Here is an 18,636-nt window from a genome sequence, read left to right as displayed (position 1 = left end):
TGTGTGAGGCACTGGGTTTGATTCTCAGCACCACATAAAAAATAAAGGTCCAACAACACATAAAATATGTTAAAAAATAATAAGGTCACCACCTGTACTGTGTTTCAGCTGATTGCTATTAGGGGAATTGAATTACAGTGCTGCCAGCTTCTCATTTTAAAGAAGGAAATGTTGAATTTTATGCGAAACCCCCCACTAAAAAAAAAAAAAAAGTGCTTTTTTTTTTTCCTTATTAGAGATGGGATTTTAGTATGTTGCCCATGGTGTGCTCACAGGATCTCTTGCCTCAGCCTCCCAAGTAGCTGAAGCTACAGGTATGCACCACTCTCCCAGGTTTCATTCTTTTTTATATATACCTTTATTGTTATGTGGTGCTAAGTGAGGATCAAAACCAATGCCTCACATATGCAAGGCAAGCACTCTACCACTGAGCTACACCCGAAGCCCCTCATTAATTCTTTCAAGCACTGTATGGTCAACTAGTATTCCTATAAGGCCACTATGTTTGGTTAAAACCTGAACAAGGCACTCTGTCAAGATGAGGGGGTAAAATTCTGGATTTCTTTATAGGAAGGGGCTGGGCCTGCTGGGAGAAAAAGGTGCCTTTTCCTACTTTTCACAAAGGAACTACATAGACAGTGGCAATCTTGCTTCTTTGTTACCTTTGGATAACATGATAGAGCATTACAGCTAGAAATAATTCATATGACATTTATCTATAAGGATGACCTTATTCTAACAACCCAGGTCGCTCAACTGCTAGGCCTTTTTATCCTTCTGGTAATGGCAATAGATTTGCACTCACCCTTCCTGCTTTCTGCGAAACAGTCTTTAATACCACTAGGTACATGTGTGAACATATATATCCAGCTGAATCCTAAGGACCTACAAACAAATAAGGGTTACAGCAGCAATAGCCATTCTTCTTATTACTAAGCTCCTTCCTAGATTCTGGAAAAGTTATTTGTAGAAGTGGGTTGGGCAGGGCTACATGTGTTAGGTACACTTAAATTTGATAACTAATCACCTCCTATATGATAGAAAACTTCACTACTTTTCCTAGGACATTCCTCCTAGTCTAAAAGTAGCGCAGAGCAGTACTTTCTGATACACACACCACCAGTCTGGGTATGAGGAAACTTGGTTCCTAACACAAATCCTATTATTACCTAGCTATGCAGCTGTTTTGTAAGGTTGTTCCAATTCCTAAAAAAATTGCTTCAAGTAAAATTTACACTTATAAAAAGTCATTGTCGGAAGATTAACAATGAAGTTCAAAGTACTTCCCAGTAAAGCTTCTATCCCATAATGAGCACACAATAGGAATTACTGGCACGTGTTACCTGGGAACTCTACATGGCATGGGAACATGTACCTTGCTTCCAGGGCTACACCACTTCTAGCTACTTCCTCAAAATCATGCTCTATTAATATCAGTTCAGTGGGGGATTTGCTATAAATAGTTGATATTTGTTCATACAAATTGCTCCTTTTAAAATTAAGCATTCATCTTCATTTTTCATAATGAAGAGTTGGTAGAAAAAGAGAAAGCATCATTAAATGTTAAAAAAAGGATGTTTACTACCTAGTCATTCTACTCTCTTAAACTGTTTTCCTCAATTTATATTCATGTGATTTTACAGCCAAAAAAGCATAAATTACTTTTATTTCCGTTAAACTTATCTAATAATTAATTTAATAAAGCACTGAGAAAGATAATATGAACTAAAAGATTTTAAGAATAGATATACACCACTGTCTTAATTATATTTGCTGACTTCTGTTGCTTAGTGGGAAAAGCCAGGGCTGCCACCCAGTGGCAACATTAGTCTTTAAAATATTTTAAGATTTAAATAATTTTTTTAAAATATACATTTCACAACTGAAATTTTACCATCAATAACTCTGATGTATTATCTGTTTGTAATAGCAGAAAATGGAAATATTCATATACTTAGGTAATATAGGAGAAATTTCTGAAAATATGACTTTTTAATGTTTCCTAGTTATGTGCTTTTAATAAGTATTTTGAATTAAAAAAATGATGGTTAACTTTGCTTAGTAAATTTTCAGCATAATGAGAAGTATGACCACAAAATACAATGGTTGTTTCCTGTGGCCTACAGCAGTGGATTCAATACTTTACAGAAGGGCTGGGGTTGTGGCTCAGTGGTAGCGCCCTTGCCTAGCATGCACGAGGCAGTGGGTTCGATTCTCAGCACCACATACAAATATATAAAATAAAGGTTCATCAACAACTAAAAAATATTAAAAAACAAAACAAAAAAACTTTACAGAAGCCTGTCATCCATTCACCTAAACTACAACTTGTTAAACAAAAATAAGACTTTAAAAATAATGTAATTTTATCTAACCATAAGCACATTCCACTTCCCCCCCTCAGGTTTATATCAAATTTAGTGTCTCAGTCAATAAAACTCAAAGCTGAAAAGAGGAGGTGCTTGGGGAGCAGCTTAGTAGTACAGCACTTGCCAACATGTATAGAAGGCCCTGGATTTGATTCCAAGCATGGAATTGGGGTGAGATGGGGTGGACATTGAAAGAAGGAAGTAAAAATAGGAAATACTGTCTCTTACAATGTATGTTTGGAGAGGAATAAAACCAAAACGCCCTACATATCTTATTGTCTCCTATTTCCCCAAGACTTGTTCATAATTTATTTCACACAGGCATCAATATAACATGTTCTAATACAAGATGCTTTGGTAAAGTAACACTAGGAAAAAGAAAGTAACACAGAGCAGCCATTTATATTTTTAAAAGCTCAGTATCTCAGAGACTGCTTTGTTCTCGAGTAACAAGAAAAAAAAATCAAAGAAAATTCTTAAGAATCGAGTGATATTTTTTGTTTCAACAGTTGTAATTAAGAATTATGTTAAGATGTTTCTAACCCATGCCCCATCTGTTTCATAGTACAGTGAAAATAATGAATGAACTTTTAAAAATAACAGCATACACAACATACTTGGTATTTACAATGGCTTGTGACAAATTCATACCTGAAAATAATTTCTAATTTTCCATTTATTATTGCTATTTAGTCACAGAAAAGATTAACACTCTCCAAGAAATTTATTTGAGCATATGCCATATATAGATATAATTTTATATGAAGAGAAACCATGGCAGAACTAATGGGGTGCCTTTACAAGGAAATCTGTAATGGGAATAAAGAAATTCTTCCATATAAAGACTTCTGATCTGTATTACTCCTTTTTTTCCCTCCAAAATATAAAACCTTAATATTAGAAGCAAAGAGAAAAACAGCAAAGAAGGAACCGTTAAACAGAAGACCAAGGATAAGAACTGTTCTATGCAGATGCATTGCATATGTAGTATATAATGTATGGGCTGAGTTATAATAAAAATACTTATGTATTATAGTCAATTCTGAGAGTTAGAAACAGCAATTTCCAATCAAGCATGATTGGACTGACACTTCCTGTCGTCAATTACATGATGAATTAAAGCTGTAGAGCAGTCATTTTGATCAGCAATATCATGATAAATGCTTGACAAGATATAATTTTTCTCCTTGTTCACTTGTAAAAATTGGTGCCTTTTTGTAATGTTCTACAAGTTCTTCCATGGTGCTGAATTTACGCTGCCCAATGCAGTAGACAGTCTCTTTTAGTTGGACTTTAAAATGCTTGTTTTTCCCCTGTGCTTTTAGTGATACTGAGAAATCATTTGGCTAAAAGAGAAAAAACAAATAATAGTCAACATTTTGAAAGCCATATATTTGCATTTTCATATTAAACTAATAAACTGCTAAACTCCAAGTGCTTAATAAGTACAAGGCACTATGCAAAATTTTACATTATTTCTTTTACCTCTTAAACTCTTTTTACAGATGAGAAAAATGAGGCAGAAAAGCCAACTTGCCCACTATCACCCATTTAGGTAACAAAAGAGGACTCAAAACCATGCAATCAAGAGTTTCTGAACATCTTGGTGTCCACAGCATAACAACTACAGTAAATCTTTTAGTTTAATATCTGAGGCACAATAACTGTCTTCTCTCCAGGCAGTCTACTGAAGAAATACAGGAGAAAAATCTCATACATCCACCCCATCTCCTTTCGATTTGTAGCTTATAGTAGGTGACGAAGAGGTAATACTCTGAAGTCTCAAAAATAAAAGAAACAAAGTGAGAATCAGTCTAAAGTCTAATGGAAGGTCACAAACTCAAAAAGCCTACAAGGGCCAAAAAAGTAATGTAAACAGGTGTCAAAAGTGGATGGACAGAGAGAATGACAGTGTACAGGCCAATCTAAAGCAGACACTTGTCATCTGTGATTGTTGTCCTGTAGAACAATATTCAATGTTGGCAGGTCTCATCATCACAAAAGAAAATTTTGAAGTCTGGATTCTTATACAAAATATACCTATTCAAGACCTCTACCTTAAAAATTATATTGCTCAAAATAATGGTATATTTTGCCTTATATCTAGCTCTACCCACAAGGAAATACATAGTATTCTATACTCAAGTTCATTCTTTTTTAATTAGTGGGTTTTTTGTTGTTAGGTTTAAAAACAAAAGCAAACACCAACCAACCAACCAATCTTCTGAAAAATCTATATCAACATTGGAAGCTTCTTTTTATTCCCAAAGTTTCAAACAGTGGGCCAGACCAGACATCTGGCCACTACTCTATCAACCACCTGATCTTCTGAAGGGTTAGGTACAAGCCCCATCTCCCGGAACTTCCCTAAGGAAGTTCAAATAATTTTCTTTTCTCTTTCAACCTTTTATATAAATATACCTTCATTTTTGTATAAATTATGCTCACCAAAGTCAATACTAATCATGACTTGCTAAGTGGAAGAATAGTGCTATCAATTACCAAAGGAAAAGAGGTAATTTTAAAGGAAAATTAGTGTCATCAAATTTTAATATGTAAGACAATACCAAAAGAGACCAAATAACTATATTCTTCCTCAATTTTTATGGTTTTATAGTTTTATCATTTTACTAGTACTGTAATATAATTTACTTTTTATTGCAAATGTATTTCTAACAGTGTTAAAATAGAATTTTTTTGCTTTTGTTTTACTGTACTAGAAATTGAACCCAGTACCTCAAACATGGTAAGAAACTGCTCTACCAATCATTTAACTTTGAAACAGGCCTTCTTCCTTCCTAAGTTGCTCAGGCTGGCCTCAAACTTTTGATCCTCCTGCCTCAGTCTCTCCCCAAGCCATTGAGATTATAGGTGTGTGCCACTTCATCCAGCACTAAAATAGATTTATAAAGTATATAATAAAAGTGTATTTTAATTTTCAAATAACCAATATGAAGAAACTTAAATATCAATTTTTAAACTTAGGGAATTTCTATGTTTTAAAGACTACAGTGATTATTTTCTAATATATTGCATCTGATAGCAATTTAAGAAATATTTTCCTGGTTTTATCTACTGCATTATTCTACTTTAAATGAAGATGTCAATGTTTAATTTTCTTCCGTTTTCTGTTTAATGCAACAGAACACATTCCAGGAACACCAATCAACACAACTGGACAAGGCCAAATAAATTCAGTATAATATCACTGCTATAGCTATGTTTTATTCAAGATACATATAGTTAGAAAAAACAGCAACTTTACCTTCAGAACATTTATGCTTAGGTCCCAGCATACAAATTCTCTTTATTTATTTAATAACCACAGCTCTGTTTCCATTTACCTTTGAAAATCAACTTACCGAAGATTCACTATCACGAATGAGGAAATCCCCTTCATGCCCTCTTTCATTTAATGCCATTTCTGCTTGATGCCTGGTGACTTTGCCATAATACCAAGGGTTGCCAGCAAACTTTCCAGTGAGTGAAGGCCTAATGTAATCACACTGTGGAGGTGATGGCTCCAAACCTGAGGTTAATGGATTATTCTGCATAATGGTAACATAGTTTTTTGGTACCAGACCAACCATTCCATTGATCTTCCTGCATTTCCACCATTCTGGGTCATTTTCTGGTTTTTCAATAACATCCATTACATCACCTTTCTCAAAATTAAGTTCTTCATCATTGGAAGAGCTGAATGGGTAAAGAGCCTGTACCACATGCAACACTTGCCCACTATTTAAGTTATTGACAACTGCTGCTAATTTCTCTGACAGAGAACCCACATGGTCACCCAAGGGACTGTCACCTTCTTCAGTTACATAGTTTGAAGGGAACCATCCAATTTGTCCATTGTAGCTACCTCGCCACCACCCATCACTGCATTTCTCCATGACGATCACCTTCGTCCCTTTTATCAATGATAATTCATCTTCTCTCTCAGCCATGTAGTTAAATTTCACATAGGCAGGCATATTGAGGTCATAGAGACGTTCCCCTGGGTCAACAAAGCTATCATCAGCAGGAGATGCAGAATCTGGAACACTAGGTTTTCTTTTCACTTTTCCAATGCCTGTTTAAAAGAAGAGAAGGTAATAAGAATGTAAGTGACTACCAAAAACACCAATTTATTCATTATTTAAAAAGAATCCTAAATTCTATGTAGTTTGTTTTGTTTTGCTTTTTAGGTTTAAGCCTTTACATGCAGATAACAAATGTCTGTGTAGTATAAACATCTTTTTGGAAATGAGATAAAAATTCTCCTTTCCTGGCACCAAAACAGGGTGGCAGACCAATGGTACGGAATAGAGGACACAGAGACAAATCCACAAAATTACAACTACCTTATATTAGACAAAGGTGCTAAAAGCATGCAATGGAGAAAGGATAGCATCTTCAACAAATGGTGCTGGGAGAACTGGAAATCCATATGCAACAAAATGATTGAATCCCTTTCTCTCACCATGCCCAAAAATCAACTCAAAATGGATCAAGGAGCTAGGAATCAAACCAAAGACTCTGCATCTAATAGAAGATAGTTGGCCCTAATCTTCATCACGTGGGGGCAGCCCCCAAATTTCTTAATAAGACACCTATAGCACAAGAATCAACAAATGGGACGAATTCAACTAAAAAGTTTTTTCTCAGCAAGAGAAATAATATGTGAGGTGAATAGGGAGCCTACATCCTGGGAACAAATCTTTACCCCTCAAACATCAGATAGAGCTTTAATCTCTAGAGTATACAAAGAACTCAAAAAGTTAAACAACAAAAAAAAAACAAAAAACCCAATCAACAAATGGGCCAAGGACCTGAACAGACACTTCTCAGAAGAGGATATACAATCAATCAACAAATACATGAAAAAAATGCTCACCAACTCTAGCAATCAGAGAAATGCAAATTAAAACTACTCTAAGATACCATCTCACTCCAGTAAGAATGGCAGCCATTATGAAGTCAAACAACAATAAGTGCTGGCGAGGATGGGGGTGGGGGTACACTCATACATTGCTGGTGGGACTGCAAATTTGGTGCAGCCAATTTGGAAAGCAGTATGGAGATTCCTTGGAAAGCTGGGAATGGAACCACCATTTGACCCAGCTATTCCCCTTCTCAGATATACCCAAAGACCTAAAAAGAGCATACTACAGGGACACAGCCACATCAATGTTTATAGCAGCACAATTCACAATAGCTAGACTGTGGAACCAACCTAGATGCCCTTCAATAGATGAATGAATAAAAAAAAATGTGGCATTTATACACAATGGAATATTACTCAGCACTAAAAAACAACAAGATCATGGCATTTGCAGGGAAATGGATGGCATTAGAGCAGATTATGCTAGGTGAAGTTAGCCAATCCCTAAAAATCAAATGCCGAATGTCTTCTCTGATATAAGGGGGGTGACTCAAAATGGGATAGGAGAAAGAGCATGAGAAGAAGATTACCACTAAATAGGGAAGAGAGGTGGGAGGGAAAAGGAGGGAGAAGGGGAATTGCACGGAAGATGGAAGGAGACCCTCATTGTTATACAGAATACATGTATGATGTTGTGAGGAGAAAAAAAAAGTGTGTCACATTAGATTGGGTAGAGAGAAGTGATGGGAGGGGAAGGGAGGATAGGAAGAGCGGCAGAATAAAGTAGACATTATTATTGCTGTATGTATACAGATGACTGTATGACCAATGTGATTCTGCAACCTGTACAATCAGAAAAATGAGAAATTGGGCTGGGGATGTGGCTCAAGCGGTAGCACGCTCGCCTGGCATGCGTGCAGCCCAGGTTCGATCCTCAGCACCACATACAAACAAAGATGTTGTGTCCGCCGAAAACTAAAAAATAAATATTAAAAGATTCTCTCTCTCTCTTTAAAAAAAGAAAAGAAAAATGAGAAATTATACCCCATTTGATTCAAATGTATGAATTGTCAAGATCATCGTACTGTCATGTGTAGCTAATAATAAATAAATAAAAATTGTGATACAAAAAAAAAGAGAGAGCTCATGTATAATGACATAATTTGGTGTGAACATACTTTATATACGGAGTTACGAAAAATAGTGCTGTGAATGGATAATTATGAATGTAATGCACTCCACTATTGTCATGTAATGAATGAATGAACGAACAAACAAATAAATAAAATAAATAAATAGATTCTCCTTTCCTAATCACAGATTTAATCTCAGCTATGTGATGGTTTACCTTTTCATCTTGGTTCCTGTCAAAGACCTGGAAGCAACTACATAATTATAAAGTTGTCATACATTAATAGACTTCCTCTTAAATGTTAATATACATTACTTTTTCTCATAGCTATAATCTAAGCATAAAAAAGGCTCCACCAAACTCATACTAATCTCATTAACCTGGATTTTATAATTAGCTGTATAGACACAAAAGAAAAACTTAAATTAGAACTTAATATGAAATATAAAATTGTAGTGAGTGATGTCTGAGTGGGTAATCTTCTCATTTGCTTTTTTAGTTCCCAGAACCAGCAAACTCTATCTCATATTTATTTTATTTATTTATTTTTTTAAAGAGAGAGAGAGAGAGGAGAGAGAGAGAGAGAGAGAGAGAGAGAGAGAGAGAGAGAGAGAGAGAGAGAGAGAGAGAGAGAGAATTTTTAATATTTATTTTTTAGTTCTCGGCGGACACAACATCTTTGTTGGTATGTGGTGCTGAGGATCGAACCCGGGCCGAACGCATGCCAGGCGAGCGCACTACCGCTTGAGCCACATCCCCAGCCCTCATATTTATTTTAAAATGATGTATTATTTACTTTTTTGTCTCCCTCCACCTATTCACATGTAACCTCCACAAGGGCAGGGAATTTTGGTTACAGACATAATTCCAGGGACCTTATTAAATGCTCAAAACTAGCAGATATTTATTTTTGAGAGAGAATGAGAATTTATTTATTTATTTTTAAGTTTTCGGCGGACACAACATCTTTGTTTGTATGTGGTGCTGAGGATCGAACACTGGCCGCACTCATGCCAGGTGAGCTCGCTACCGCTTGAGCCATATCCCCAGCCCAAAACTAGCAGATATTTAAACTTCTAAAATTCCTTCCTACTGTCTCAAAACTTTCTCATTACCCTCACTCATTTTCTTCAGCCAAGTCCCTAAACTTTGGTCCTTTTGAGTTCAAAATACAACCATTCCTCTTTTGAAACTCTTTGGCATCCTTGTTTCCATCTTATTCAATTTTGTTAAGTCTACAAACATATTAGAATCTTCTACTCCAAAATAAAGTCACTTCTGCTCACAAACTCTTGAGAATCTGATTCTTTATATCTGCCAGTGCTATCAAAATTACCCAATTAAAACATTATGAAAATTGTGCCATCACCTTACTGCCAAATCTGAATCTTTTAGAGTCCCCAGTCTTCTCAATATCTTCATGCAGCAACCAAGATCATAGACCTCTCTCTCCAGTATGTTTTCTTTCTCTGAACTTTCCTCTGAGTATCCTGTTCTCTCTCCTGACTACTTACATATTCTTTTTTTATTTTTAAAGGAAAAGCATTCTTTTTTTCTTAACCTTTATTTTTTTAAATTTATTTTTATGTGGTGCTGAGGATCAAACCCAGTGCCTCACACGTGCTAGCCAAATGCTCTACCACTGAGCTACAACCCCAGCCCCTAGTTAAATATTCTTGTATAGCCTGTGTGGGTTCCTCTAAACCTTGCTATTATGATGTACTTGTGTGTTTTCCTTTATATGAAAGTGAAATTCTCGAGGACAGAAAACTAAATCTTATTCCCTTGTATCTCCAATGCTTGGTAGTACCCACATTAGTAGTAGGAACAAAGTGAATGTTTACTGAATAAGTAGGTGAATAGGGTAGGTTCCTGGGTTAAAAGTATTTTCCAAAATGACATGCCTGGCCTCCCCTCTATTTCAAGGAAATTATACACTTCTATGTAGAAGACGCTCAGATCTATTTGCAGCTCTAAGCTCTTTCTGGAATTCAAGCACCAGAATTCCAATTGTCATTAGATAGCTACAGATTATATTAGCATCTCAAACCCAGTACTATGTCCACATAAAAATAATCTCTTTTATACTGATAAATCAATTTTCTCTCCTCTAGTTTTCTGACTTTTGGTTAACAGTTTCATCATTCTTAAAAATTTCTACATCAGAAATAATTATCACAGTAGGGAACTCCAGGGCTCCCACTAAATACTATCAGATTTAACTTTTGCAAAACCCTGAAACTTATTAAAAAAATGTATAAAAACTAGGGCAAAGATTAGTGAAGAAAGCTAATGCTGTGTGCTGTGGGTCATATTAAAATACCTGCCTACCATTCCCCATACTCCAAGTCAGTATAAGGCTGTAAGGGCACCAACCTGCACTCCTAAAGCCTGAGGGAGTGACACAAATCTTTAAACAATTGTGATTGGGGGTTTCAACTTGTCTAGCAATTCCCGGAAGAACTGGCACAATGGTTTGCCTTGGGTTTGCCTTATTGGAGCATTCCCAGGGTTAGGGTGTCTTCCTGGGTGGCTTTTAACTAAATCATTGCATTGATTCAGCAGCCTGTGGCAAGGAACAACAATTGAAACAAGGAACAGACAGATCACAGAAAGTCTGAAAAGGAAGATGATGGGAAAAAATATACATAGAATAATAAGGGATTTTTTAAAGCTCTTGTAAATACTAGATGTTATGGTTTGGATGTGAGGTGTCCCCCAAAAGCTCACATGTGAGACAATGTAAGAAAGTTCAGAGAAGAAATAATTGGGTTATGAGAGCCTTAACCCAATCGTTGAATTAATCACTTGATGATTGAAGGAAGGTGAGGCGTGGCTAGGGGGAGGTGGGGCACTGGGGGTGTGGCTTAGAGGAGGTGGGGGCACTGGGGGTGTAGCTTTGGGTGCACAGTTGTATCTGGCAAGTGGAGATCTCTCTCTGCTTTCTGATGGAACCACTTCCCTTCACCACACTCTTCTACCATGATGTTCAGTCCCACCTTGAGCCCTGAGGAATGGAGCCAGCTGACTATTGTCTGAGATCTCTGAAACCATGAGCCCCCAGAATATTAAGAAAATTCCATGTATAATGGCATTTAGAAGAATAAAATAAAATAGAAATAAATTTAGCCTAATAAGTATAAATTTACACAATTATAAAATACTGCTGAAAGAAATAAAGAAAACTAAATAAATAGACATCCTGATGCTAAATTTCAGATTTGGCAAGGGACTTTAAGTAGCCAAAACAATCTTGAAAATGGAAAAGGTGAAAGACTCATCAGTTTTGTGCTCAACTTACAACAAAGCCAAAATAATCAAAATAGTGTTGTGCTAAGATAAAGGCAGACAGATGAACAAAACCAAATTTTGAAATTCCTGAAACTCATCAGCTATGGATGACCTGTTTTTGTCAAGGGCACTCAGACCATTTGATAAGGAGAAAGAATAATCTTTTCAATGAATAGTACTGGGGAAAATCCATATACGAAAGAATGACACTGGACTCCACATCATATATAAAAATAAACTCAAAATGGACCAATGACCCAAATTTTTTAGAGCTAAAACTATAAACTCTTAGAAGAACATACAACTTTATGACTTTGGATTTAGCAATGGATTCTTAAGTTATTGACACCAAAAGCTAAAGGAACTCTCCCTCTCAAAGAAAGAAAAATTATTTTCTTCATTGAAAATTAAAAACATTTATGCACAAGGATACTTTCAAGAAAATGAAGCCAGATGTTGTGAGGCATGCCTTTAATCCCAGTTACTCAGAAGGCTGAGGCAGGAGGATGGCAAGTTTGATGCCAGCCTTAGCAACTTAGCAAGACCCTGTCTCAAAAAATAAAAGGTCTGGGTGGGCAGGCCATTGATAGAGTGCACCTGAGTTCAATCCCTAGTATTGCAAAAAACACAACCTACAAAAATAGGTTGTATATTATAATTCTGATTAACAGTCTAGAGCATAAAAAGAGCTCTTAGAAGCCCAAAATAAAAACAATTAGAAAAGGATACACAAATAAATATTTTTCCAAAGAAAATATACAAATAGTCAATAAGCACAAAAAAGTTGTTGAACAGCATCAATCATTAGAAAAATGCAAATCAAAACCATGCAATAACTTCATACCCACTAGGATGGCTATAAACAAACAGATAAGAAAGAGAAGTGTTGGAAACGATATAGAGAGACTGGAACCCTCTCACAGTGCTAGGTAGATGTAAGACAGGAGACAATTTCACAGTTCCTCAAAAAGTTAAACAATTACCATATATTCCAGCAATCCCTTCCCCAGGAATATACCATCAAAGAACTGAAAATAGATATGCAAACAAATACTTACATATGAATATTCACAGCATCATTAATCATAATATCCAAAACACGAGAATAACTTGAATTTTTAAAGAGTACAATTCAGTGATATTGAAGAACTTTAACAATATTATATTGTCCAACAGATAAGTAGAAAAACAAAATGTGACATCGATCCATAAAATGGAATATTATTCAGCAATTAAAGGGATGAAGTACTGATACATGGATTAACATGGATTAACATTGAAAGTATTATGTTAAGTGAAAGGCACGAGATCATATATTGTATGGTTCCATTTGTATGAAATATCTGGAACAGGTAAATTCAGAGAGACAGAAGGCAGATTAGTGGTTCCCAGGGGCTAAAAGAGAGAAGGGAAGTGGAGAGTGACCGTTTAACAGGTATAGGGTTTCCTTCTTCAATGTTGTTTTGGAATTAGAAATGAACGGTTGTTGATGTTTGTACTCGATATTAATGAATTGCATATTTTAAAATGGTTAATTTTATGTTACATGAATTTTACCTCTTCTCTTTTTAACCCTTGTACTCTCAATACTAAGTTATATCCCCATTGCCCACCCCTACCAAAATTTTTTAGGTGTCTTAAAGCAAATCCTTAAGAGTTTTCTTATCATATCTCCTTAGTATCAACACTGTTTCCATTACTGTCCTTCTAGTTCAGGCCTATTATGTAGTACATGACCTTCAATACCCTTTAAATGACAGCAATTTCCTTCCTAATCTCTCCCTGATTCAACCCATCATGCATCCACATCAACCAGTCTAATCATTCTATAAATACAGTTACAATCACACTAATACCACTGCTCAAAAGTCAACAGTAGGGCTACAGATGTAGCTCAGTGGCAGAGTGCTTGCCTAGCATGTGTGAGGCCCTGGGTTCTATCCCCAGCACTCTAAGTAAGTAAATAAGAGAAATACTCTGCCTAGAGTCTACTGCCCTCTCTGTAGAGTGTTCTCAAACTTCCTTTCCAGTTCTATGGTACAAACTATTTTCAAAAAGCATAAATGTTGAATCAGCCTTTGAGTTTTAATTCCAGCTCTACTACCTAATTAATTATGGGATCTTGAGCATGTCATTCCACTTTTTCTGAGCTTAGAAATATAGAAAATGCCACTTATCACATAAGAGTGTTGAGAGTTGAATAAAATAACACACAATAACTGTATAGTAAATACAGCAAATGTTAAATAAAAGCATATTTCTAATAATGTTCTTCACTAAATCTTAATGAAAGTGGGCTGGCTTTAAATTCCCTAAAATGTTTCCACTCTTCATGACTTAGTTTACCCTGTTTGCTAGTTTCTTTCCTAAAACCTCATTAAAACTCCAATCTCCCAACTCATAGTCATTCAAAAGCATCATATCAAATAATAACTTTATTATTAATATTCTTGCTCCATGTTTCTCAATATCCTTCATTTTCCATGCCTACTCCCAATGACATGTGTTAAGCTCTCCTTTTTTTTTTCAAATATCCTAGCACCCTGTATTTCTGAGGCACCTGCATTAGAGACATTGGTCTTTTAAGTCCATCTACTGGAGCATAAGCTTTCCAGGAAGAGTGTTGTATGCCTGGTTGATCTTTTGCGTTTCTTATACCATCAGTGTCTGCACACAGCAGACACTCATACTACATGTTTGTTAAACGGAATATGGGTATAGAAATACAAAAATATTTTTCTGAAAATGAAGACTAGTGTAGAAATAATTTTTAATTCTGAAAGAGATAATGTCTAAGATGAATTATATATGATCAAGAAAGGAATGAAGAATTTTTGGACAAATCCAACAACTAAAATGTTACGTGAGAAAACATCAGGAAGAGCCTATTTTACTCTTAGAGGCCAGAAATATTTCAAAGAAGAACATAAACTTAGAATATTTGTTTTCTATACAGCACAAAACCCTTTGTGATGTCTTCAACCTTAGACCCATTTCTCCCTGACAAAGACACTACAACTAATTTGCCACAGGAAGCTATCAACCTCCTCAGGGTTACTTAAAACCCATGCTCTTTGAAGGGTCTGGGGCTTGTACTTGTTGTTTTTCTGCCTAAAACACTGCCCATCCTCATTCTTCAAGAAGTAGTCTAGATTATCTACTCACTGAAGATTTCTCTCTCCCCCTGCAAAATAGTTCATATATTATTCCTTTGTGCCATTACTATTCTTTGTATTTTAACTGGAAGACCCCCTATATACCATTATTTGCTTCCTTGAGGTCAAACATTTAATTACCTTTCTATCCTCTATCCTCTGTGTCTGACCCATATTAAATGTTCTTTAAAATGTTTATCATGTGAATAACTGAACAAATGCAAGCATACTGGTAAGCAATTTTTGAGAAGGGTCTGTATATCAGTCTTTGTTTCCATTGCTAGAAAATGATGGAACTTCCAATCTCTCATCATCAAAGTATTTCACAAAGCTGTATAAACAAAATGTGTTAGCATCTCTCAGCTTCTCAATTATGTTATAATCAGCAACAATTAGATCTTTTCACAACAGGTCTTCCTTCAATCAATATATTCTCTTTTCTAAATCCTTCCCTGTCTTGTTTGTTCAGGCTACTGTAACAAAAATATGCCATAAATTGGGTAACTTATAAACAAGTGAGATTTACTTCTCACAGTTCTAGAAGCCAAAAGTCCAAATTCAAGGCACTGACAAACTATATCTAGTGAGAGCCTGTTTCTCATGGATCATACCTTCCTTTAAATGGCACAAGGAGCAAACTAGGTCCATTGGGCCTCTTTGATAAGGTCATTAATACCATTCATGGCAACTATACCCTGATGACCTTGTCACCACCATTTAACACTATTACATTGATGATATAAATTTCTGAATATACAGCCTGGTTATTGTTAGCTTTGCTTTTGAAAAAAATAGTATTAGTACAGCCTCCAATCTTTTCCTCGATACTACCTACTAGTCTTACTTCTCTATTTCTATAGCAATGTTTCTTAACCATAACAATGCATTATAAGTTCCTCAAAAGTTTGTAAGAACCTGGATAAGCACTGTGAATGCTTCCCCTTATGTAACAGCCATTCCTATTCTAGGGCAAATCTTTGTACCAATAACTCTTCCCCATGTACCTGGTTTCTAAATCCTTGATATACTGGAGGCCAGTATTTGGTAGTATCACAGTTTCTCAACAGCATTGTTAAAGTGTATCTATCCAAGTGGATAAACTACATCATGCTTTAATTAGCTAGCACACATAAAAGGGAACCATTGCATCCCTTTACCTGAGTATCTCTATCATGGACTATGATGAAATTTTAGCACTTAATATTACCGCAACAGCTCTTACTAAGTCTTTACTCATGTAAACTGCTACCAGGCTAGGGCCTCACCAATCTTAGTTTCTTGTAATACTTACTGTTCCAGCATCAGGTCTTTCTGGCTTGAAGCATGTCATTTTTTTCTACATCTAAGTCTCTGAGTAAATGTTCAACAGAATGGGTCCACAGAAAGTATCACTTATGCTTTTTCAAATTCCTCAGTAAACTATTGTATGTTCTTATTTTGCTACTTCTTTAAGACCAATTTCACCCTCATGGATTTCCCCTGATTCCTATGATACACATAAGACCACTTAAATTGTTTACCAAAACTGTAAGACTTTTAGAGTTAGAAGGGACTTTCCAGGATCATCTAGTCTTGCCTAACTCTATTTACAAAGAACAGGAAATCAGAAAAGTTTAGTTACATACCCTAGGCTAGTAAGTAGTTTATCTGGGGACAGAACTAAGGAATTCTAAATACAAGTATATGATACTCCTTCTATTACAGGCTTTCTTGTATTTTTACTTATTCTCTAAATGAAATAAACTATTGTTTATTATTATTTGTTTTATCTAAAACAATGTTCAATTTTTGTTTTAACGAGTATTCTGGTTACCACCCAAAGAGAGCACATATCCTGTTTCCTTTACTTATTTAAGTCCGTTCAGGGAATAGGTGAATGGATAACCTATCTCTACTCTGAAAAGCTGGCAAAATAAGCAGAAATTTTAAGGTTCCACAGGGATTGAGGAAAGGAATATTTTGGCTACAAATCTTAGATCCTGGCCCTGGGACTATAAATACATTTAAGAGTAACAATTAACTTCCTAAGACTCAGACAAGAGAATAATTTTATCATTTTATTAATAAGATGATAAATACTAAATCACAGTATCACAATAATTTTTATACCATTTCTGATTGATTTATGGTCAACATTACTTATGACCACACCGACATATAGAAGCCATTGTATTGGTAGTAACTAACAACTATCATCTACCTCCCTATCAGAAAATAAGCTGTGTAAGAATTAATGTTAGTTTTTCACTCTATGATTTTTGCCTGCTTTGGGTAGACGTGCATAAATGTTTTCATAAATAAGTCCTCTGAAAAGAAAACTAGTCCCAAATCTGGAAATGTACAGATCTAAAAAAATGTAATAATTCTCCAAAAAGTAAACAGAAGTTATGAGACATTCCACAAAAATACCTCATGTCCTAGCCACCAAAGCTAACAAAAGAAATAAATGAATCCTCATATTAAAATTATAACATTCTTTTTCAACAAAGTGCTTACTCCTCTTCGTTTTGCCCTTTTCCCTGGAATCTCTCGTCAGGTTACCCTTTGTTTCCTTAGATTCCTTGTGCATAAGAGACTTCTACAACAACTCCTCTGTTCATTTTTTAGAAATACCAAGCAAATAGTCAAGGAGATCTAATAAGTTCACTCCTAAGGATCATAAAAAGATTATCAGCAGACATACAGACTAGACTTTTTTAAGTTAGTACTAGTATTTTACTAATGCTTTTACTAAATGTTACTTTACACAGTTTCTACAAAATCTAGAAGTAGCAAAACACTATCATGTTAATTAATTCAAAGGATGAGGATACAGGAATCTGTTCACTCAATCGCTTTTTCTAATGTTTTTAGTATGTTTACAATTGATTTATTTCACCTTCAAATGTCTGTGCTAAGTTGAAAATTACTGAATTAGAATTAACTGCATATAATCCAAAACATTGGATGTCCTTTTCCTATTTGTTAAATTTTCAGACCAAAGCGTTTTAAAATTATTTTATTTAGCAAGTCAAAACTAATTCTTGATATATTACCATCATTTAGCTTACATTACATAAACAATACTAAGTACTAACTTATATAAACCCAAGTTCTTTCCATAGTCTCCCTTAAATTCACCAAAGTGAAAAATCTAAATCAAAAACAACAAAATTACAGATTAAAAAAAAAAAAAGAATAACTTACTGAAAAACTCTTTAAAGGTGTTTAACCAATCCATCTGAATAAAAATCCTGTGTTCTCTTTTGTAAGTTTGTTAACACAGCTCAGGATAATTCTCAGTCAGCTTCCTGGTCTGTTCTGCAACACTGAAACTTCCCACACCCAATCCATGTGACCTGGCTGACACCCAAGCAATAGAAAGTTTTTCTGAGGCTTCTCTCTTTCAAAACCCTCACCCAACCCCAAAGTAGAAAAGAAGCTATAAAGCAAGTAAATCATCATGGCCAAAAATGTGACCTTATTATTTACAATTATTTTGGAAGAAGAAACATTATAGCACATATATATTTTTTAATAATTAAAAATATATTCACACGTTCATCCTTTTGTTTCCTCCTTTTCCTTAACTCCCAAACATTTTAACTAACTAGTTAGACTAGTATTTATACTAGTATAATCACTGTGAAACAAGTTAATTATATGGGACATTTAAGTTACCAAAAAGGGGTGCAGGGCTGGGGTTTAGCTAAGTGGTAGGGCACTTGTCTAGCATGCATGAGGTCATGGGGTTTGATCATCCCTCGTACCCACCCCCATCAAAAAAAAAAAAAAAGCCAAAGGGGTGCAGAAACTCTTGAAAAAAAGGAGAAGGCAGACAGA

The 18,636-nt window shown here is 35.3% G+C and overlaps 1 protein-coding gene across 3 annotated transcripts in view; it reads right to left on the bottom strand.

Moving 5' to 3' along the window:
* Positions 1-245: 245 nt before the first annotated feature.
* Positions 246-18,636, bottom strand: part of Nck1 (NCK adaptor protein 1) — an 80,250-nt gene continuing 61,859 nt past the window's right edge. For 2 of the 3 annotated variants that reach the window (XM_026382135.2, XM_077793643.1), the window contains exons 3-4: positions 5,732-6,444; positions 246-3,715 (exon numbers count right to left, since the gene is read on the bottom strand). In XM_026382135.2, coding sequence (XP_026237920.1) covers positions 3,521-3,715; positions 5,732-6,444 — 908 coding nt within the window. In that variant the 3' untranslated portion in view covers positions 246-3,520. Of the gene's footprint in view, positions 3,716-5,731; positions 6,445-18,000; positions 18,095-18,636 lie in introns of those variants that run through there. The other variant, XM_026382136.2, reaches the window with a different exon arrangement.

Source organism: Urocitellus parryii, chromosome 2, assembly GCF_045843805.1.
Source record: "Urocitellus parryii isolate mUroPar1 chromosome 2, mUroPar1.hap1, whole genome shotgun sequence".
Lineage (NCBI taxonomy): Eukaryota > Metazoa > Chordata > Mammalia > Rodentia > Sciuridae > Urocitellus > Urocitellus parryii.
The sequence above is the reverse complement of the archived record's forward strand: the minus strand, read 5'-3'. Positions and strand labels throughout refer to the sequence as shown.